A 23,383-nucleotide genomic window follows, 5' to 3' on the forward strand; every position below is an offset into this window, starting at 1 on the left:
AGAGGGTGATGCAGATGTGGGGGAAAAAGCAGCAAGGGGTTTGGGAAGTTCAGAGGGTGATGCAGACGTGGGGGAAGAAGCAGCAAGGGGTTTGGGAAGTTCAGAGGGTGATGCAGACGGGGGGGAAGAAGCAGCAAGGGGTTTGGGAAGTTCAGAGGGTGATGCAGACGTGGGGGAAAAAGCAGCAAAAACCTTATCTATCTTCTAACTTAATCAAACTTACATAAAATGACAAGCAGCTTATACAAAGTAACAAAACAGATACAGAATACAACCAGGCAATGGCTTTTTAAATCTATCTTAACCAACGACTAGGCAAAACAACAAATATCAATTCTAAGCAAACTATAACAAGCAGCTATATGGAGCAACAAAACAACGAACTATAGCAAGGCAGGTGAGACTTACAAGCTTTACAATCTTAACAAACTATGACTTATCAAACTAAGAAAGAAAAAACAAAACCTATGGTGCACCTATGCTATGGGGAAGTTACAGAGGGCAGAGTGGTATGTGCCCAGAATACAGCTCCCAAGGCAGCCCCCAAGGAAGTTAAGGGATGGTGGCTGCAGCAGTGGATACAGCTGAAAGCAGTGAGCCCGAGGCAAAGCCCACAGGAGCAGAGCTTAGCAGCGGCACAAACTTATTTTTTAGAGTTTGAGAGGTTTTAAGACACAGACCAAGGTTTAGCTTGAGTCTGTGTGCTGGGGAGACAGAGCCAGCAGCTAAAATAATAAAGTAAAAGTATAGAAAGTTTCACAGAGGGATTCTTACCAGCCCCCAAGGCAGCAGCAGAGGCAGAAGCAGGCACAGCAGCAGCATCAGAGGATGCAGAGAGGACTCAATTTGTTCACAATAATCAGGAGATCTCCAGGCAAAATTCGTTGTTCGTGGGAGGGGAGTTTAAAAACGGGGGTACGCTCAAAAATAAAACAAGAGCGGAGAAAGGAACCCCCAGAACTCCTGGCTGATCAGACCAGGCAGCAATGCAGGAATCTTTCTGCAGTTTGATCAGAAAATGTCTGGTTATAAAGACAGACTCAGGCAGCTTCCCGCCAGTAACTCTGATTGGTTCCCCTTCTTACAGGCAGGGAAAAAACTGCAGGTAACCACAGAGGCAAGTCTGGGCAGAGTCCTGTGCAATAGGTGACTCAAAAGCACATGAGGTCTATGACTCATGCCCAGGATCTTAAAAAACGCAATAGGTCTTGCAGCTTTGGACATTGCCTACCCTACACCAAGCCCAGGTTTAACAAGGTGATAACAGGACTAACCCTTTGAACAGGATAGTGGTCCCACTTAGGACAAGTGGCCATCCCTTTGAGAAGGGCAGAGGCCCTGGTAAACAACTTAACAGCCAGGGAGGGGCAGCCACAGGAGGAGAACAAAAACAAAATGGAGTAAGGGGACAGCTGTAAGAAACAAAATGGAGCTGTAACAGACAGAGAGGAGCTGGAGGAAGTGTGATAGAGGTATATAATTGAGTGCTCTTTTTTTATTCCTTCTCCTAACACAAGAACAAGACATCCACTGAAACAGAAAGGCAGCAAAGTTAATACTGATTAAGGAATTAATTTTTACCGACATATATTCAGCATGGGAGCTTATTGCCACAAGAGATTGTTGAGGCCAGGAACTTTTTTGGTTTCAAAAGAGAATTTGACATTTTGACATGAATAACCAGAAAATCCAGAATTACTTTAGTGTGAAAAACACTTTTAGGAGGTACATGATCCCTTCTCCCTCAGGGCAAAAGCAACCAGTGACTGAGGGAGTTGGGAGGAAATTTCTTCTCTACAGTTGCTCACTTCACAGCTTCTCGTACCTTCCTCTGACTCATTTGGTATTGCCCAGATGCTGGATTAGATGGACCCTGGTCTGATCTGATCTGTTCAAGTACAGCTTCTTTTCTACCTGTGGAACTTTACCCTAAAGATTTGAGATCAAGGACTTTATTTGGGAGCGAAGCTGAGGGAGAAAAGTTAACCATGGTATGACAGATTTTTGTTACCAATCTGCCTGGGGCGTCAGGTGATTAGACTGAGGCCGCAGGATTGTTAGGGGAGGAGATGAAGGGGCACACCAAGTGACTAATTTTAAAGCTTTATTAATTAAATAACAGCGGTGAGTGCTGGGTGCTTTCCATGTTACTTAGAGGAAGGAAAAAAGCGTTAGTGCCTGTGCCCTAAACCACTTTCATACTCACACGCGCACAACCCACGGCTGGCCAAACCAAACCTGGGTGTAATGTTAGAAGAAGAGGGGGAAGAGTGGAAGAGAGTTCTGTCCTGTTCACAGGCTGTTCAGGGTCTGCTGTTGATCTCCGATTTGCTTCAGCTTTTAGAGGGTTTTAAGTTTTGGGGTTTTTTGGGGGCGTTTTGTTTAGGGACCTTTGTTCCCTGTGCTTTTTGTACCAGTTTAAACCGGCCTTTTGTTGCTTTCTTAGCTTTTTTAAAACACACCAGCTTTAGGGACGGGGAAACTGTTGTTTTTCCCCTTGCTAGTTTTTGCAGTCCCTGCAGTTCTGTTCAGCTGAATTTTTCTTTTTTATGGCTGGTTGGGGTTGGAATCCAGGCTCCCGTCTTTCTTGGCAAGCAGCCGAAAATCGGTTGTGTGCCGTGGCCTAGGGCTGGAGTTAGCATCTTATCTTTGGACCTAGCTGGAGCATCAGGTTAACCCGTTCCCTTCTCCCTTCCTCCCCCTTCGGCCTCTCACAACTTGCAAAGGAATCTTTCACTCCACACTCACACCTTCAACCCTTCCCACAATACACTCCACTACATATACAAGTGCTAGCAACTTTCAATGCTAAACTGCTTATCCCGGGGGACCCCATTTTATTGTGACTGACATTGGTGCTTTTCTGCCCTGCAAACTCGCAGGGGCAGAATATTACAAATGGGCAAAGTGGCTTCAGAGGGACAAGAAATGTTTTTCTTTCTTGAGGTTCCCTGGTGAGTAATAGAATGCAGAAAAAAACCTCTCTCTTCTTTTCCCAGGATAGTGGCTCCAGAGTGTCTGTCTCCCTCTTTCCGATTGCTGAGGCTTTACACAACGGAGCAACACAATGGGAGCATGGAGGAGATCGATGCCTTGCTAGGTATAGGGAATAGCCATTGAGCTCTACGTGTCTGAGACAGTCTCCCTGCCCTAGTTCCGCCAACAATCTCTGCAGTCTTGGCAAGGCCCCCCCCAGGACTGGTGCAGAAGAGATTGAGGTGTTGTGTTACCCCCCCTGGATATGGTGGGCTGCTCTGTGACTGAGGGAGGTGGCTGGCTGGGCTTGGGTTCCTCAGGTGGGAGGTTGAGTTCAACAGTGCTCACTGTGGTGGTTGGTACAGTGCATGCAATGGGAATAAAGCATTCTCCACACGCAGGGAAGCCGATTGAGTGAGAGTGCCAGAGCTGGGTGTCATGCTAACTGAGCCCAGCAAGCAGAGTTCAAGAAACCCTATTCCTGCTCTATTACAGGCTGTCCCCTACACCTGACTGACTTGGAGATGGAAGGGAAGTTGGACTCCTTAGCCAAGCAGGAAAGGGAATTCCTGTGCTCACTCTTGTTCCATGCGCTCAATTGGTTCCGTGAGGTGAGTGGAGCTGCAGAAAGCGGCTGGGCCTTCCAGTGCTCACTTCATACCTCACTATGCTACAGAATTTTGTATTGTAATTACCTTCTAACAGGCTTGTAACATGCCACCTGTACAGTGGGTGAGTTGGCAGGCCCAGGTCCCCATGGACCTGTCCTGCCCCTCCAATGCAGGGGGGGCCAGTTGGGTGGGCACAGATCCCTGCATCTCCTACCTGCTCGCCCCCCAGGACAGAAGGGAGTTGGTGGGCGCAGACCCCCCATGTCCCTAGGCACTCTCTTTCAGATTTCAGGGATTCTGTAGTGAAGACAAGCTGTAAGTGGCTTCACAGGGAGCGCTGTTTACAATTCATGTCCCCTCCTGGTGGATGGCTTCCTGGTTAGAATCATAGAATCATAGAATCTCAGGGTTGGAAGGGACCTCAGGAGGTCATCTAGTCCAACCCCCTGCTCAAAGCAGGACCAAACCCAACTAAATCATCCCAGCCAGGGCTTTGTCAAGCCTGACCTTAAAAACCTCTAAGGAAGGAGATTCCACTACCTCCCTAGGTAACCCATTCCAGTTCTTCACCACCCTACTAGTGAAAAAGTTTTTCCTAATATCCAACCTAAACCTCCCCCTCTGCAACTTGAGACCATTACTCCTTGTTCTATCATCTTCTACCACTGAGAACAGTCTAGATCCATCCTCTTTGGAACCCCCTTTCAGGTAGTTGAAAGCAGCTATCAAATCCCCCCTCATTCTTCTCTTCTGCAGACTAAACAATCCCAGTTCCCTCAGCCTCTCCTCATAAGTCATGTGCTCCAGCCCCCTAATCATTTGTTGTCACTTGTCCCAGTCCTTTGGGATAGACAAATGCATCCTGTGTTAATTTCTCTCCCCTAATTAACATGTCCACCAGTCCCTCTTTGTAAACATGTCTAAAAGGCTGTCCAGTAGTTGCTTCTGTGACATGGGCATTGCTGCTTTGGTAGTTTTTTTCTGATGGAATTCTGAAGAGATGGGTTTTTCTGTGCAGCCTGGATTCAGAGATACAAACTGCCTGTGTGAATGGTGTCACCCAGATGTTCAGGACTAGTAGATGTTACTCAGGCAGGAGAAATTAATTACTGAATTAGTGCCCCTTTTGTTGCTAATGAGTATGATTTGTATCTATAGGTCGTGAATGCCTTCTGTCAGCAACAGGACCTTGAGATGAAAGGGAAAGTTTTGACTAGATTACAGAACATCACTGAGCTACAGAACATGCTCGGAAAGTGCTTAGCAGGTGAGCTGTGCAGAATACAGGATCCAGAGTCTGGCGCTCCTGGGAAGGGACCACTCTGCATGGCTAAGTGCCTTGTATAGTTATTCTCTGAATTATGTCTTCATTTGAACTTCTCCTGCACTGTTCCCACCAACCATCAGCAAATGTTGATAGAGTCTGGTACAGGGTGACAGACACCCAGTAAGTCCGTTAATAGCTGTATCATGAAGAGACAATGTCTCACCAGAGTAGATCAGGTTGTAACAAACTGTGTATTATAAGTAGGACCCTACCAAATTCACGGTCCATTTTGGTCAATTTTACAGTCATAGGATTTTAAAAATTGTAACTGTCATGATTTCAGCTATTTAAATCTGAAATGTCACAGTGTTGTAATTGTAGGGGTCCTAACCCAAAAAAGATGTTGGGGTGGGTCACAAGGTTATTGTAGTGGGAGTTGTGGTACTGCTGCTGGCGGCGGTGCTGCCTTCAGAGCTCGGCAGCCGGAGAGTGGCGGCTGCTGACCAGGAGCCCAGCTCTGAAGGCTGCACAGAACAGCGCCCTGCCAGCAGCAGCACAGAAGTAAGGGTGGCAATACCATACCATACCAGCTCTGAAGGCAAAGCTGCCTCCAGCAGGAGCACAGAAGTAAGGATGGCATGGTATGGTATTGCCACCCTTAATTCTAGGCTGCTGCATGCAGAGCTGGGCTCTCAGTCCGCAGTCACCACTCTCTGGCCGTCCAGCTCTGCATGCAGCCCACACTTTGCAGAATTACAATAGGACCTCAGAGTTATACTTCATATTTCTAGTTTCAGATACAAGAATGATATATTTATACAAATAGGATGACCACACTCAGTAGGTTATAAACTTTGTAATGATACCTTATAAGACAGGGGTCCCCAACCTTTTCAGGACCAGGGACCGGTCATGCCTGCGGAGGGAGCGCTCGTCCCGCGGCTCGGGTAGACCTCCCGCAGGCGTGCCTGCGGGAGGTCCACCGGCTCTGGTTGAGCTGCCGCAGGCATGACTGCGGACGGTTCGCTGGTCGCGCGGCTCAGCTGGACCGCCCGCAGGCATGCCTGCGGCAGCTCAACCGGAGCAGGTGGACCTCCCGCAGGCGTGCCTGCGGGCGGTCCAGCTGAGCCGCGCGACCAGCGAACCGTCCGCAGTCATGCCTGCGGGAGGTCCACCGGAGCCCCGGGAGCAGCGGACCTCCCGCAGGCATGACTGCCGAGAGAGTGCTCGTCCCGTGGCTCGGGTAGACCTCCCGCAGGCACGCCTGCGGGAGGTCCACTGGGTCGGTTCGCGGCCCGGTTTGTAAGAGGCCGCGGACCGGTACCGGGCCGCGGACCGGGGGTTGGGGACCCCTGTTATAAGAGACCTTTTGCATGAAGCATATTTCAGTTATATTATATTCACACTCATTAGCATATTTTTATAAAATCATATGGAGTGCAATGTCACAACCGTGACACCACTCCCTCCTCTCCAAAAAAATAACCTTGCAACTCCCTTTTGGGTCAGGACCCCCAATTTGAGAAATGCTAGTCTCCCCTATGAAATCTGAATAGAAGAGGGTAAAAGCACACAAAAGACCACATTTCACAGGGGGAGACCATATTTCACAGTCCGTGATGCATTTTTAATGACCGTGAATTTGGTAGGGCCCTACTTATAAGCCCCATTTTTAAATCTTTGGACAAACTGTGGTCTGGGAGTAGTAAGCAAGCCCTAGCCCTTTAAACTGCTGCAGCAACATAAAGAGGGCAGTAATGGCCCCAGGGGAATACCCTGAAGTAAGAATGTTTGTTCCCTGGCTGGCCTAGAGTTGCTGGAATGGCTCTGTGCTAGCCTCCCTACCAGCCCCCAGTCATAGAATCATAGATGGAAGGGACCTTAGAAGGTCCAACCCCCTGCTCACAGCCAGACCAATCCGCAGATAGATTTTTGCCCCAATCCCTAAATGGCCCCCTCAAGGATTGAACTCTCAACCCTGGGTTTAGCAGGCCAATGTTCAAACCCTGAGCTATCAGTCCTCCAAGTGTAAAGGGGCATACAGGAGGTGAGGCTAGAGAGCACTGTGTCCTGGTCATGCTTGTTTGGCACATAGCAGAAAGAGAGCCATTTCCGCCAGAACATAAGTTAGAGCAGGGGTCAGCAACCTATGGCACGCATGTTAAAGATGGCATGTGAGCTGATTTTTAATGGCACGCTGCTGCCTGCCGGAGTCCTGGCAGGCAGCAGCGTGCCATTAAAAGCCCGGCCCGGCCCGCTCTTCTCCACCCTCCGCTTCCCCCTCCCTCCCCCCCGCGGAAGCAGGGGGCAGAAGCATAGGCATGCGCACGGCTTGTGCCCAGGAACACCCTAATGCAGGGATGGGCAAATGGCCCCACTCTCCCAGCGCAGCAAGCTGCAAGGTCCGTGCTGCCAGGTCGAGCGCAGCAAGCTGCCGGCCCCTCCCCCGCCTTCCCCTCTCCTCTGGAGCCATCCCGGCTCAGCCCACTGCCGGTCTGGGGTCCTGGCTGCCGGACCCTTGCCAGCCGGGTTCCCAGCCGCAGGCCCTGCTCAGCCCACTACTGGTCTAGGTGAACAGAACCCCAGACCAGCAGCGGGCTGAGTGGGCCAGCGGCGTAAGATCAACATTTTAATCTAATTTTAAATGAAGCTTCTTAAACATTTTGAAAACCTTTTTTATTTTACGATACAACACTAGTATAGTTATATAATATAGAGACTTATACAGAGAGACCGTCTAAAAACCATTAAAATGTATTACCAGCACGCAAAACCTTAAATTAAAGTGAATAAATGAAGACTCGGCACACCGCTTCTGAAAGGTTGCCGACCCCTGAGTTAGAGCAACCTTGATGGTGCTCTACCTTCCAGACACTATGCTATGGAGGGATCAAAGGTAACTTAAGGCACTAAGCATAGGAGTAGAGGAGGAGGTGACCAGGATCAGTGGGGGCATCTCCCGTGAAAGTCTAGCTTGCTCATATTTTATTGTTTGTGTGAAGAACTGAACTCACTGACTTGCTATCCTCTGGCTCTTTCAGCAAGCCCTGGTTATGTACCTCCCCGCGCTATCTTCGACTGTGAAGCCCTGGAAGCAGCACCAACTATCAATGCTGTTGGTCTAGTTAAAAAGAAGAAAACAGGTAGAGAAAATTCCCCCAGAATACTTATGCAAACAGTTTGCAGTCAAGGATTCAGCAGAATTGCACACCTGTAGCCACATCAGTGCTACCTTAGAAACAGGGATCAGACCCAGGGTCTGTACAGCCCAGTATCTGGTCTCTGACAGTGGCTAGCACAAGATGCTTCAGGGGAAGGTGCAGGAAATGCTGCAGTAGGTGGTTATTGGATAACCTGCCTCCAGGGGAAGTTTCCTCTTAATTCCCATTAGTTAGAGGTCTATTTAAGCCCTGCGGTTTATATCTTTCCAAAACTTAAAAAAAAAATTTAAAAAATTTAATTGTGATTAATCACAGTTTTAATGACACTTAAAAAATAGAATACCAATTGAAATGTATTAACTATTTTTGGATGTTTTCTACATTTTCAAATATATTGATTTCAATTACAATACAGAATACAAAATGTACAGTGCTCCCTTTATATTATTACTTTTATTACATATATTTGCACTGTAAAATGATAAACAAAAGAAATTGTATTTTTCAGTTCACCTCATACAAATACCATAATGCAATCTCTTTATTGTGAAAGTGCAACTTATAAATGTAGACTTTTTTTTGTTACATAACTACACTCAAAAACAAAACAATGTAAAACTTCAGAGACTACTTCTTATTCAGCCAATCACTAAGAAAAACAAGTTTGTTTCCATTTACGGGAGATAATGCTGCTGGTTTCTTATTTACAATGTCAGCTGAAAGTGAGAAATAATCATAGAATCTCAGGGTTGGAAGGGACCTCAGGAGGTCATCTAGTCCAGCCACCTGCTCAAAGCAGGACCAATCCCCAACTAAATAATCTCAGCCAGGGCTTTGTCAAGCCTGACCTTAAAAACTTCTAAGGAAGGAGATTCCACCACCTCCCTAGGTAACCCATTCCAGTGCTTCACCACCCTCCTAGTGAAAAAGCTTTTCCTAATATCCAACCTAAACCTCCCCCACTGCAACTCGAGAACATTACTCCTTGTTCTGTCGTCTGGTACCACTGAGAACGGTCTAGATCCATCCTCTTTGGAACCCCCTTTCAGGTAGTTGAAAGCAGCTATCAAATCCCCCCTCATTCTTCTCTTCTGCAGACTAAACAATCCCAGTTCCCTCAGCCTCTCCTCATAAGTCATGTGCTCCAGCCCCCTAATCATTTTTGTTGCCCTCCGCTGGACTCTTTCCAGTTTTTCCACATCCTTCTTGTAGTGTGGGGCCCAAAACTGGACACAGTACTCCAGATGAGGCCTCACCAATGCCAAATAGAGGGGAATGATCACATCCCTTGATCTACTGGCAATGCCCCTTGTGACAAAGTTCCTCCTCTACCTTGGTGGGTCCTGTGCTTATTGGCAGATTTGCTCACCTCAGTGATCTTCCCCACAGTCTGGATCAACTCCTCCTGTGTCTGATCAGGAGTTGGGAGGTTTGGGGGGAACCCGGGCCCGCCCTCTACTCCGGGTTCCAGCCCAGGGCCCTGTGGATTGCAGCTGTCTATAGTGCCTCTTGGAACAGCTGCATGACAGCTACAACTCCCTAGGCTACTTCCCCATGGCCTCTTCCAAACACCTTCTTTATCTTCACCACAGGACCTTCCTCCTGGTGTCTGATAACGCTTGTACTCCTTAGTCCTGCAGCAGCACACCCTCTCACTCTCAGCTCCTTGTGCCTCTTGCTCCCAGCTCCTCACACTCACTTCCTCTCCTCTGGCTCCTCCTTGCCTGACTGGAGTGAGCTCCTTTTTAAACCCAGGTGCCCTGATTAGCCTGCCTTGATTGGCTGCAGGTGATCTAATCAGCCTGTCTGTCTTAATTGGTTCTAGCCAGGGGTGAGCTGCAGCGGGTTCGCACGGGTTCGCGGGAACCCGTTGTTAAATTTAGCAGCCATTTTAGAACCGCTTGTTAAGGGCTGCTAAATTTAACAAAAGTTCCCGCCCACTCCTCTCCTGCTCCGCCCCCTTCTCCTCCCCATCCCCTGCTTCCCGCGAATCAGATGTTCGCGGGAAGCCTGAACAAGCAGCATGGAGGCAGCCAGCAGGTAAGCTGGGGCGCGGAGGGGGAGGGGAGGTGTGGCTGGCTCAGCAGCTCCCGGTCCCAGACCGCGGCTCCCTCCAGCCCAGCGCCGGCCCGGGGAGTCGGGCCCCGCGGCTGCTGCCGAGCGGCCGGGCCCCGGCGCCGGCCCGGGGAGTCGGGCCGGGCCCCGGCGCCGGCCCGGCCCGGGGAGTCGGGCCGAGCGGCCGGGCCCCGGCGCCGGCCCGGCCCGGGGAGTCGGGCCGAGCGGCGCCGGTTGTGGTTCTGGCAGAGTGGACCCCGGTCCCCAGGCAGTGTGGTAAGGGGGCAGGGAGGGGGTGGGTTGTGGGAGGGTGGATAGGGGTCAGGGCAGTCAGAGGGCAGGGAACAGGGGGATTGAATGGGGGCAAGGGTCCCGGGGAGCAGTCAGGAAAGAGCAGGGTTGGATGAGGTGGTGGGGGCACTCAGGGACAGAGAGAAGGGGTAGTTGTATGGGGTAGGGGTTCTGGGGGGCCATTGAGAATGAGAGGAGGGGTTGGGTGGCGGCAAGGGGCAGTCAGGGGACAGGGAAGGGGGGGATGGGTCAGGGGTCTCGGAGTGTGTGTGTTAAGGAACATGAGGGGTTGGATGGGGCACGACCCCCCCCCACGGAGGGGGGGGGAAGGAGGGAACCCGTTGTTAAAATTTTGGAGGGAGGAGGGAACCCGTTGTTAAAAAATTGGCAGCTCATCACTGGTTCTAGCAGGTTCCTGATTACTCTAGTGCAGCTCCTGCTCTGGTCACTCAGGGAACAGAAAACTACTCATCCAGTGACCAGTATATTTGCCCTCTACCAGACTCCTGTACCCCACTGGTCTGGGTCTGTCACATATCCCTTCCCCCTGCTCAACACCAAGGGGTTTGGCAGCTTGGGAAGCCAGACAATGCACACGTGACAAGCCATCGGCATTGCCGTGACGGCTCCCTGCTCTGTGTTGCACACGGAACTGGAAAGGTTGGAGGGATAAGAACCACCTGGTCACCCTTGTGTTCTTCTCCTTGTTCTGCTGCATCCATTGAAGAGGGGCATGGTCGGTCACGAGGACGAATCTGCGCCCGAGCAAGTAGTAGCACAATGCTTCCATGGCCCATTTTACGGCGAGGCACTCTCTCCACCACTGCATATTTTTGTTCCCTCGGAAGGAGTTTCCTACTGAGGTAGAGAATTGGGTGTTCCTCCTCTCTGACCATCTGTGATAGAACGGCCCCCAAACCTACTTCCGATGCATCTGTCTGCAGGATAAATTCCTTGGTGAAATCAGGGGCTATCAGTACGGGTTTACTGCAGAGGGCAGTCCGTAGGTCTGTGAATGCTTCCTCTGCTGCGTCAGACCATCTCACCAGATCAGCTCCACGGGCTTTCACTAGGTCTGTCAGGGGGCTTGCCCTTGTGGCAAAGTGGGGGATAAATCGTCGGTAATACCCCACTACACCTAGGAATGCCTGGACTTGTTTCTTGCGACGTGGTCGGGGCCAATTTTGGATGGCCTCCAACTTGTTCACTTGGGGTTTTACTAGACCTTTTCCCACAATGTAGCCAAGATATTTGGCCTCTGTAAACCCTACAGCGCACTTGGCAGGGCTCGCCTGAAGATATCAAGGACTGCCTCCACCTTCTCTAGGTGGGTTTCCCAGTCTGGGGTATGAATGACCACATCATCCAAGTAGGCAGCAGCATAACTCTTATGCGGGCGTAATAGCTTGTCCATGAGGCGCTGGAAAGTAGCTGGGGCCCCATGTAGTCAAAAAGGGAGGACAGTATATTGAAAAAGACCCTCTGGTGTAGAGATCGCAGTCTTTTCCTTTGCGTCTTCCGCAAGGGGAATCTGCCAGTACCCCTTTGTTAAGTCTAGAGTAGTCAAATACCGGGCATTACCTAGACGGTCCACTAGCTCATCTATGCGAGGTATGGGGTACACGTCAAACTGGGATACTTCGTTTAGTTGCCGGAAGTCATTGCAAAACCTTGTGGTGCCATGAGGTTTGGGCACCAGCACAATTGGGCTGGACCACTGACTGTGGGATTCTTCGATGATCCCCAACTCCAGCATTTTTTTTACTTCTGCTTTTCTGGAGCTCCTGGTCCGAGAATTGAAACCTGATATCGTAGGAATAACCGAAACATGGTGGAACGGTAGCCATGACTGGAGTACAGGTATGGAAGGGTATGTGCTGTTTAGGAAAGACCGAAACAAAGGTAAAGGTGGGGGAGTAGCATTGTATGTCAATAATGAGGTGAAATGTAACAAAATAACTAGCAATGCAATAGATAATACGGAGTCTGTTTGGGCAATGGTGACATTGGGGAAGAAAACTACTAGAGCGTCCCCTGGGATAGTGATTGGGGTGTGCTATAGACCGCCGGGATCTAGCCTGGATATGGATAGAGAGCTCTTTAATGTTTTTAAGGAGGTAAATACTAATAGGAACTGTATGATCATGGGAGACTTTAACTTCCCGGATATAGATTGGGAAACAAATGCTAGTAATAATAATAGGGCTCAGCTTTTCCTAGACGTGATAGCTGATGAATTCCTTCATCAAGTAGTTGCTGAACCGACGAGGGGGGATGCCATTTTAGATCTGATTTTGGTGAGTAACGAGGACCTTGTTGAGGAAATAGTTGTAGGGGACAACCTTGGCTCGAGTGATCATGAGCTAATTCGTTTCAAAATAAATGGAAGGATAAACAAAATTGCATCTGAGACTAAGGTTTACGATTTCAAAAGGGCTAACTTTATTAAATTACGGCGACTAGTTAGGGAAGTGGATTGGACTAACATATTTAGGGATCTAAAGGCGGAAGATGCCTGGGGTTACTTCAGGTTGAAGTTGTAGGAGCTGTCAGAGGCCTGTATCCCCGAAAGGGAAAACAGTTCGTAGGTAGCAGTTTTAGACCGAGCTGGATGAGCAAGCGTCTCAGAGGGGTGATTAAGAAAAAACAGAAAGCGTACAAGGACTGGAAAATGGGAGGGATCAGCAAAGAAACCTACCTTATTGAGGTCAGAGGGTGTAGGGAAGCAGTGAGAAAGGCAAAGAGCCAGGTGGAGATGGACCTAGCGAAGGGGATTAAAACCAATAGCAAAAGGTTTTTTAGCCATATAAATAGGAAGAAAACCAAGAAGGAAGAAGTGGGACCGCTTAAAACTTTAAACGGAGTGGAGATTAGGGATAATCTTGGCATGGCACAATATCTAAACGAATATTTTGCCTCGGTCTTTAATGAGGCTAATGAAGGGCTAAGGAATAGTGGTAGAGGGACTGACGGGAATGAAGATATGGGGGTAGACATTACGGTATCTGAGGTAGAAGCCAAACTTGAACAGCTTAACGGAAGTAAATCAGGGGGCCCGGATAATCTTCATCCTAGAATATTAAGGGAATTGGCAAGTGAAATTGCAAACCCGTTAGCGATGATTTTTAATAAATCTCTAAACTCGGGGATTGTACCGTTTGACTGGAGATTAGCTAATATAGTTCCTATATTCAAGAAGGGGAAAAAAAGTGACCCAGGTAACTACAGGCCTGTTAGTTTAACATCTGTAGTATGCAAAGTCATGGAAAAAATTTTAAAGGAGAGAGTGGTTACGGACCTTGAGGCCGATGGCAACTGGGACAAATTACAGCATGGTTTTACGAAAGGTAGATCGTGCCAAACTAACCTGATCTCCTTCTTTGAGAAAGTAACAGATTTTTTAGACAAGGGAAATGCAGTGGATCTAATATATCTTGATTTCAGTAAGGCGTTTGATACGGTACCGCATGAGGAATTACTGGTTAAATTGGAAAAGATGGGGATCGAAATGAAAATCCAGAGGTGGATAAGGAGCTGGTTAAAGGGGAGACTGCAGAGGGTCGTATTGAAGGGTGATCTGTCGGGTTGGAGGGGGGTTACCAGTGGAGTTCCTCAAGGTTCGGTTTTGGGTCCGATTTTATTTAATCTATTTATCGCTGACCTCGGAACCAAAAGTTGGAGTGGGCTGATAAAGTTTGCGGATGACACCAAGTTGGGAGGTATTGCCAATTCGGAAAAGGATCGGGATATCCTCCAGGGAGATTTGGATGACCTTGTAAACTGGAGTATTAGTAACAGGATGAAATTCAATAATGAGAAGTGTAAGGTTATGCATTTAGGGATGACTAACAAGAATTTTAGTTATAAGCTGGGGACGCACCAGTTGGAAGTAACGGACGAGGAGAAGGACCTAGGAGTCCTGGTTGATCGTAGGATGACTATGAGCAGGCAATGTGATGTGGCCGTTAAAAAAGCTAATGCGGTCTTGGGATGCATTAGGCGAGGTATTTCTAGTAGAGATAAGGAGGTGCTAGTCCCGTTATATAAGGCGTTGGTGAGACCTCATCTGGAGTATTGTGTGCAGTTTTGGTCTCCCATGTTTAAGAAGGATGAATTCAAACTGGAACGGGTACAAAGAAGGGCCACTAGAATGATCCGAGGAATGGAAAGCCTGTCGTATGAAAGGAGACTTGAGGAGCTTGGTTTGTTTTCCTTAACCAAAAGAAGGATAAGAGGAGATATGATTGCACTCTTTAAATATATCAGAGGGATAAATACCAGGGAAGGAGAGGAATTATTTCAGCTCAGTGCTAATGTGGACACGAGGACAAACGGATATAAACTGTCAGTCAGGAAATTTAGGCTTGAAATTAGACGAAGGTTTCTAACCATCAGAGGAGTGCAATTCTGGAACAGCCTACCGAGGGAAACAGTGGGGGCGAAGGACCTCCATGACTTTAAGATTAAGCTGGATAAGTTTATGGAGGGGATGGTATGATAGGATAACGGGTTTAGTCAATAGGTCAATAACGTGCCACACTGGTAATTAGTACAAAGGGTCAATGTTGGGATATTGTTAGCCTTTTCCAGAGGGTCTGGCTGGAGAGTCTTGCCCACATGCTCGGGGTTCAGCTGATCGCCATATTTGGGGTCGGGAAGGAATTTTCCTCCAGGGTAGATTGGCAGTGGCCCTGGAGGTTTTTGCCTTCCTCCGAAGCATGGGGCAGGGGTCGCTTGCTGGTGGATTATCTGCTACTTGAAGTCTTTAAATCATGATTTGGAGCATTCAACAGCAGAGTCAAGGGAGAGAATTAGTTCAGGAGTGGGTGGATCGGCTTATGTGGCCTGCATCTTGCAGGAGGTCAGACTAGATGATCATAATGGTCCCTTCTCATCTTGAATTCTATGATTCTATGATTTCCTCCCTTTTGGCACCTGATAGGGCCTCATTGTTATTCTAGCCCCAGGGTTCGTGACGATGTGGTGATATGTCTCGGTTGTTCGACCCGGTTTTGTCGAGAACACATCTTGGTTCCGGAAGATTATCTCAGACACCTCATTCTTCTGGTCTGGTGTTAAATCGGGAGACACTCTCACCTGTTTGGAAGGCTTGTTTTCCTGGGTTAGGTCTTTTTGGATAGTTATGCACGCCTCTTGTGCATGCCAGGGTTTCAGAAGGTTGATGTGATAAATCTGTTCTTGTTTTCGGCGTCCTGGCTGCCACACCTTGTAGGTTACTTCCCCCACGGGTTCAACCACCTCATAGGGTCCCTGCCATTGGGCCAGAAGCTTGCTTTCTGCCGTGGGTACCAACACCATCACCCGATCCCCTGGTTGGAACTGTCAGACTTTTGCCTGGCGATTGTAATGGGTTCTGTGGGCCTCCTGTGCCTTTTCCAAATGTTCCCGTACAATAGGGGTGACCCGGGCTATCAGGTCTCACATCTGTATTACATGTTCTATTATATTTCTCCCCTCATTGGGTTCCTCTTCCCAGATCTCTTTGGCGATATCTAGTATGCCACGGGGGTGATGCCCGTATAATAATTCGAAGGGGGAAAACCCAGTTGAGGCCTGAGGTACCTCCCGGATAGCGAACATAAGATTAGGGTAGTAGGGTGTCCCAATCCTTCCCGTCCCGACTTACCACCTTCCGTATCATAGCCTTGAGGGTTCGGTTAAACCTTTCTACCAACCCATCAGTCTGCGGATGGTAGACTGAAGTTCTCAGGGTATGTATATGGAGCAGCGTACAGAGGTCCTTCATTAGCTTTGACATAAATGGTGTTCCTTGGTCTGTTAATATCTCCTTTGGTAGCCTTACTCAGGCAAAGATCCCCACCAGCTCTTTGGCTATCGTTTTAGAGGCTGTGTTCCGCAGGGGGACGGCTTCTGGGTAGCGAGTAGCATAGTCCAAAACAACAAGTATATATTGGTGGCCCTGAGCTGTCTTCTCCAGGGGTCCCACTAGGTCCATGGCTATTCGCTCAAAGGGGACTTCTATAATGGGAAGGGGTACTAAAGGTGCCCTCAGGTGGGGACGGGGACTGTGCAGCTGACACTCCGGGCAGGACGCACAGTACCTCCGCACTTCTTCATGTACTCCGGGCGAGAAGAACCGTCATAGGACTCGTGCCAGGGTCTTCTCTACCCCCAAATGCCCCCCAAAAAGATGACTATGAGCAAGACTTAATACAGCGTTCTGGTGTTTTTGAGGTACTAGGATCTGCTGTACCTTCTGCCCCTGTACTGGTGCAACCCGGTATAAGAGATTCTTCTTCATTATGAAGTAGGGTCCTGGTCCCTGGGTTTTCCCTTCCACGGGGACCCCATCTATTTCAGTCACCTCCTTCCTAATGTTGTTGTTCCTTGGGTCTTCAGCCTGGTCTGGTCCAAAATTTCCTCTCCCAGGGCTAATCTGCCCAAGATCTAGGGGCCCAGTCTCTGTTGCCTCTACTGGTTCAGAAGTGTTAGGGTGGGGGTCAGACTCGGGTGCTTCTCCCTCCTAGGTGGCCTCCTTTTTAGCTGCTCGGGTCCGCCTACCTACAAGAGCGACCCTCTGGCTTTGAGTCATATTCGGGTTCCCAAGGCCTTAGCTGCCCTCCTTTCCCTTTTTGACTTTCTACCCTCTCTGGGAATGGAAAATAAATCTGGGGATATTTCAGAGAAGACTGGGTATTGACAGTCTACTGTGGATGCCTCACTAACTTCAGGGTTCCCCTTTTCCTCCAATCCTCCTACTGGGAGTAAGTTTCCAAACCCTGGGAAGTCCCTCCCTATGAGCACCGGGTATGGGAGTTTAGGGACTACACCTGCTGCTACCTCAGTAGTGTTCCCCTGAATCTCGAGTTTTACTGGGATGGTGGGGTAATAACCAACTGTCCCATGGACGCATGTTATCCCTGTACGCTTAGCCCGCAGCAGCTGACTACACTTGACGAGCTTCCCCGAGACAAGCGTGATAGCACTCCCTGAATCAACCAGTGCCGTGGTCTCTACCCCATTTAGCTTTACTGGTCTGGTGTACATATGTGGGGTTAGTGAGACCCCCACAAGGTGGATTAGGGAGCATGGGTCTGCCCAGTTCCCCAGGTTACACTGCATCGGCTCCTCAGCATTGGGACACTGTGCAGCTATATGTCCCCACTCCCCGCAGGCATAACATCTGTATGGAGCCCTAGGCATTTCCCGGTCTCTTGGTTTGAGCAATCTAACATCATGATCCTCTTCTCCCTCCGTGCTCCGACTCGTTGTGGCTTCTGGTGGGCCTTCAGCCCCTCTCTTTTTCCACCTGTGATCTCCTGGTGGCCCAGTCACCCGAGCTCTAGGGCTTGGTGCTGCTAATTTAACCCGGGGTGCCTCTTCCTTAACTGCTCGGGTCAGCTCCCTCGCCGTCCTTCACCTCTCTACCAGTGCAACAACCTCATCATAGGTGGAGGGTTCGTTCTGGCTTACCCAGGCATGAAGGTCTGGCGGTAGCCCCCTCATGTATCGGTCGATGACCAGAACCTCTAGTATCTCCTCCGGACTCTGTGACTCCGTTCGCAACCACTTTCGTGCGAGATGGATGAGGTCATACAATTGGGACCGTAGGGTTTTGTTTTCCTGGTACCTCCAGTCGTGATACCGTTGGGCCCGCACTGCGGTCGTTACCCCAGATCTGGCCAGGATCTCTGCTTTCAGCTGGGGGTAGTCTGCTGCAGCCTCTTCAGGCAGATCATAGTAAGCCTTCTGGGCCTCCCCACACAGAAATGGGGCAAGGATGCCAGACCACTGATCTCCAGGCCAGGCCTCTCGTAGGGCTGTCCTCTCAAAGGCCAGAAGGTATGCCTCTACATCATCCTCCCATGTCATTTTCTGCAGCCAATGGCTGGCCCGTATGAGCCGCATCCCATCATGGCCGCAGTTCAGCTCTGTAAGGGTCTTTACCTGGTTTACCAGTTCCCGCAGAATAGCTCGGTCTTGAGCAGCATGGTCCACCAGCAGGTGATTAGTCTCTTGCTGCAGCTGCACTGCTTCTTGTTGGGCGGCTGCCTGGACACGGGTAGCCTCCTGCTGGGCCGCCATGGCTTGTATCAGTGCTCGCACTACGTCATCCATTGTGGTAAAAAAAATAAACTCTCTTTTTTTTTTTTAAATCACCCTTCTTCTGCCGCGCTGTGCACACCAAATCCCACTTTTGACACCAGTTGTGACAAAGTTCCTCCTCTACCTTGGTGGGTCCTGCGCTTATTGGCAGATTTGCTCACCTCAGTGATCTTCCTCACAGTCTGTGTCAACTCCTCCTGTGTCTGATCAGGAGTTGCGAGGTTTGGGGGGAACCTGGGCCCGCCCTCTACTCCGGGTTCCAGCCCAGGGCCCTGTGGATTGCAGCTGTCTATAGTGCCTCTTGGAACAGCTGCATGACAGCTACAACTCCCTGGGCTACTTCCCCATGGCCTCCTCCAAACACCTTCTTTATCCTCACCACAGGACCTTCCTCCTGGTGTCTGATAACGCTTGTATTCCTTAGTCCTGCAGCAGCACACCCTCTCACTCTCAGCTCCTTGCGCCTCTTGCTCCCAGCTCCTCACACGCACTTCCTCTCCTCTGGCTCCTCCTTGCCTGACTGGAGTGAGCTCCTTTTTAAACCCAGGTGCCCTGATTAGCCTGCCTTGATTGGCTGCAGGTGATCTAATCAGCCTGTCTGTCTTAATTGGTTCTAGCAGGTTCCTGATTACTCTAGTGCAGCCCCTGCTCTGGTCACTCAGGGAACAGAAAACTACTCATCCAGTGACCAGTATATTTGCTCTCTACCAGACTCCTGTACCCCACTGGTCTGGGTCTGTCACACCCGATTTATACAGCCCAAAATGCCATTAGCCTTCTTGGCTGTTGACTCATATCCAGCTTCTCATCCACTGTAACCCCTAGGTCCTTTTCTGCAGAACTGCTGCTTAGCCATTCGGTCCCTAGTCTGTAACAGTGAATGGGATTCTTCCATCCTAAGTGCAGGACTCTGCACTTGTCCTCGTTGAACCTCATCAGGTTTCTTTTGGCCCAATCCTCCAATTTCTCTAGGTCCCTCTGTATCCTGTCCCTACCCTCCAGCGTATCTACCACTCTTCCCAGTTTAGTGTCATCTGCAAACTTGCTGAGGGTGCAGTCCACGCCATTCTCCAGATCATTAATGAAGATACTGAACGAAACCGGCCCCAGGACCGACCCTTGGGGCACTCCGCTTGAAACCGGCTGCCAACTAGACATGGAGCCATTGATCACTACCTGTTGAGCCCAACGATCTAGCCAGCTTTCTATCCACCTTATAGTCCAATCATCCAGCCCATACTTCTTTAACTTGCTGGCAAGAATACTGTGGGAGACCATATCAGAAGCTTTGCTAAAGTCAAGGAATAACACATTCACTGCTTTCCCCACATCCACAGACCCAGTTATCTTCTCATAGAAGGCAATTAGGTTAGTCAGGCATGACTTTCCCTTGGTGAATCCATGCTGACTGTTCCTGATCACTTTCCTCTCCTCTAAGTGCTTCAGAATTGATTCCTTGAGGACCTGCTCCATGATTTTTCCAGGGACTGAGGTAAGGCTGACTGGCCTGTAGTTCCCCGGATCTTCCTTCTTCCCTTTTTTAAAGATGGACGCTACATTAGCCTTTTTCCAGTCATCTAGGTCCTCCCTCGATCGCTATGAGTTTTCAAAGATAATGGCCAATGGCTCTGCAATCACATCCGCCAACTCCTTTAGCACCCTCGGATGCAGCGCATCCGGCCCCATGGACTTGTGCTCGTCCAGTTTTTCTAAATAGTCCCGAACCACTTATTTCTCCACAGAGGACTGGTCACCTCCTCCCCATACTGTGCTGCCCAGTGCAGCAGTCTGGGAGCTGACCTTGTTTGTGAAGACAGAGGCAAAAAAATCATTGAGTACATTAGTTTTTTCCACATCTTCTGTCACTAGGTTGCCTCCCTCATTCAGTAAGGGGCCCACACTTTCCTTGACTTTCTTCTTGTTGCTAACATACCTGAAGAAACCCTTTTTGTTACTCTTAACATCTCTTGCTAGCTGCAACTCCAAGTGTGATTAGGCCTTCCTGATTTTACTCCCGCATGCCTGAGCAATATTTTTATACTCCCTGGTCATTTGTCCAATCTTCCACTTAGTGTAAGCTTCTTTTTTGCGTTTAAGATCAGCAAGGATTTCACTGTTAAGCCAAGCTGGTCTCCTGCCATATTTACTATTCTTTCTACACATCGGGATGTTTTTTTCCTGCAACCTCAATAAGGATTCTTTAAAATACAGCCAGCTCTCCTGGACTCCTTTCCCCCTCATGTTATTCTTCCAAGGGATCCTGCCCATCAGTTCCCTGAGAGAGTCAAAGTCTGCTTTTCTGAAGTCCAGGGTCCGTATTCTGCTGCTCTCCTTTCTTCCTTGTGTCAGGATCCTGAACTCGACCATCTCATGGTCACTGCCTCCCAGGTTCCCATCCACTTTTGCTTCCCCTACTAATTCTTCCCTGTTTGTGAGTAGCAGGTCAAGAAGAGCTCTGCCTCTAGTTGGTTCCTCCAGCACTTGCACCGGGAAATTGTCCCCTACACTTCCCAAAAACTTCCTGGATTGTCTGTGCACCGCTGTATTGCTCTCCCAGCAGATATCAGGGTGATTAAAGTCTCCCATGAGAACCAGGGCCTGCGATCTAGTAACTTCTGCTAGTTGCCGGAAGAAAGCCTCATCCACCTCATCCCCCTCGTCTGATGGTCTATAGTAGACTCCCACCACGACATCACCCTTGTTGCTTACACTTCTAAGCTTAATCCAGAGACTCTCAGGTTTTTCTGCAGTTTCATACCGGAGTTCTGAGCAGTCATACTCCTCTCTTACATACAATGCAACTCCCCCACCTTTTCTGCCCTGCCTCTCCTTCCTGAACAGTTTATATCCATCCATGACAGTACTCCAGTCATGTGAGTTATCCCACCAAATCTCTGTTGTTCCAATCATAGTTCCTTGACTGTGCCAGGACTTCCAGTTCTCCCTGCTTGTTTTCCAGGCTTCTTGCATTTGTGTATAGGCACTTAAGATAACTCGCTTATTTGTCCCGCTTTCTCAGCCTGAGACAGGAGTCCTCCCCTGTTGCACTCTCCTGCTCGTGTTTCCTCCCAGTATCCCATTTCCCCACTTACCTCAGGGCTTTGGTCTCCTTCCCCCGATGAACCTAGTTTAAAGCTCTCCTCACTAGGTTAGCCAGCTAGCTTTCAAAGATGCTCTTTTATTTTCTCATGGGTTAGGTGGTTTTCTCATGGATTTGGTCATTGCTAATGGGGAGAGATTTAAAGGGGGAACCTATTAATAAACTCTCTCAGTGGATTAAGAGCTGTATAGGGCATTGTTACACTTTAGCCAGAAAGCCAGTACCTCCTGGCTTGAAGACACACCTCACCAGAGCCACAGCAGTGGCTTCAGTAGCACGCCTTAGGCAGATTCCCCTGTGGGAGATTTGTAAAGCAGCAAATTGGAGTTCCATGCACACCTTTATCTTTGCACATCCAGTTTGTGAGAGTGGTGCTGCAGTCTGTATTTAACTAGAACTCCTCACCCTCCTTCCTCCTGATGGAGCACTGCTTGCCAGGGCCTTTGAAGTCACCTCTGTGCATTCACAATACCTACCCAGCTGCCCCTCTACCTCAGAGTTCTATACAACATCAGGACTCTGTGGTCTAAGGAGAAGGAACTAGAGCCATTGGAGAGGTCCGCTCCCTGATACAGAGTAGGGTGACGACATCATCTTCACGCAAGAACACTCATGCACTCCCTGATGGACAAAGCTTTTTAATGAATTTCTGTAGCTCGACATTAGGGGTGCCATATCCCACAAGTGCAACTCTTGAAGAAGTTACTGCTAGATAGCCTCTCTTTATAATTCTGGATCTTCTTGTTACCCAGAGAAATGTTTCATCTTATCCACAGTGACATCCTTGGGCAAGGAATCTGTGCCTCTGTGTGCCTGGGGTAGCCCTCACTGAAAATGCCATGGTGAGGGCAAACTGCAAAAGGGAGAGCAGACACTCCCAAAGTGGTGGCTAATACTGAAGTTAAACTCACCAACAGTCACAACCAGTGTGTGGGATCAGAAGCACAGTTTAGCAAGAAGCAAAAAAAAGAAATCACACAGCCGCCTTTATTGCATTCCAGTTCTTTGGCCCTCAATCAGCACCTAGGTCCAGTAAAGGGAGATATGTAACCATTTATTTAAAAACAGTGCTCACATATACAAAATGTTCTTCTGACACCAAAGGGCCAGACACATTACCAAGTCAATATTAGTTTCGATATTACCCAAAATACCACACTGCCAACCAATCCTATAGAGTCTAAAACTAAAGATTATTAGAAAAAAGAAAGAATAAGAAGAGAGTTGTTAAATGGTGAAGCAGTCAGATACATACCGAGACTTCAAAGTCCATGTATCAGGTTCTTAGCCGTATTGGTGAGTTTGCTGGCTTGAAAGTCCCTCTGGAACACATCCACAGCTTGGATGGGTCATTCAGTCCTTTGTTGAGAGCTTCAGTTTGTAGAAAAGTTACTCCAAAGGTTAAAAGCAGGAATGAAAACAAAAAGGAGATGATGCAGCTGCCTTTTTATATCCTTTGCCATGTGGCTTGTACTTCTTGTGTCCCAAACACAAGCTTCACGGCAGGTGGCATTGAAAAGCCTTAGAGTTCTGTCCATAGGTATGCCCCTACATGGCTTGCTGACTCATAAAGTGTAGACCCTGGCTTTTTCAATGGGTTCATTATATAGCTTATGACCCTTGGTGGGCCATCAAACAGGCTAAGCAGTGATGCCAATCTGTCTGAGGGCGTTACCCAGAAACACAGCATAAGTTTTTTGAAACACAGATATATCATGCATATCTATAACTCACAATACAAAGGTGATACAAATATATAAACAAGATCATTATATTTGGCAAATCATAACATTTTCACAGATACATTACATGGCATATCTGTCAGATTCCTTGT

The 23,383-nt window shown here is 48.8% G+C and overlaps 1 protein-coding gene across 4 annotated transcripts in view; it reads left to right on the top strand.

Annotated features, from left to right (window-relative positions):
* Nucleotides 1-23,383, top strand: part of FANCD2 (FA complementation group D2) — a 199,405-nt gene that overhangs the window by 81,041 nt on the left and 94,981 nt on the right. For all 4 annotated transcript variants that reach the window (XM_045023931.1, XM_045023930.1, XM_045023928.1 and 1 more), the window contains 4 exons: nucleotides 3,000-3,100; nucleotides 3,472-3,587; nucleotides 4,746-4,854; nucleotides 7,896-7,997. In XM_045023931.1, the coding sequence (XP_044879866.1) occupies nucleotides 3,000-3,100; nucleotides 3,472-3,587; nucleotides 4,746-4,854; nucleotides 7,896-7,997 (428 nt within the window). The remainder of the gene's footprint in view (nucleotides 1-2,999; nucleotides 3,101-3,471; nucleotides 3,588-4,745; nucleotides 4,855-7,895; nucleotides 7,998-23,383) is intronic.

This window comes from Mauremys mutica, chromosome 7 (assembly GCF_020497125.1).
Source record: "Mauremys mutica isolate MM-2020 ecotype Southern chromosome 7, ASM2049712v1, whole genome shotgun sequence".
In the NCBI taxonomy this organism is placed as follows: domain Eukaryota; kingdom Metazoa; phylum Chordata; order Testudines; family Geoemydidae; genus Mauremys; species Mauremys mutica.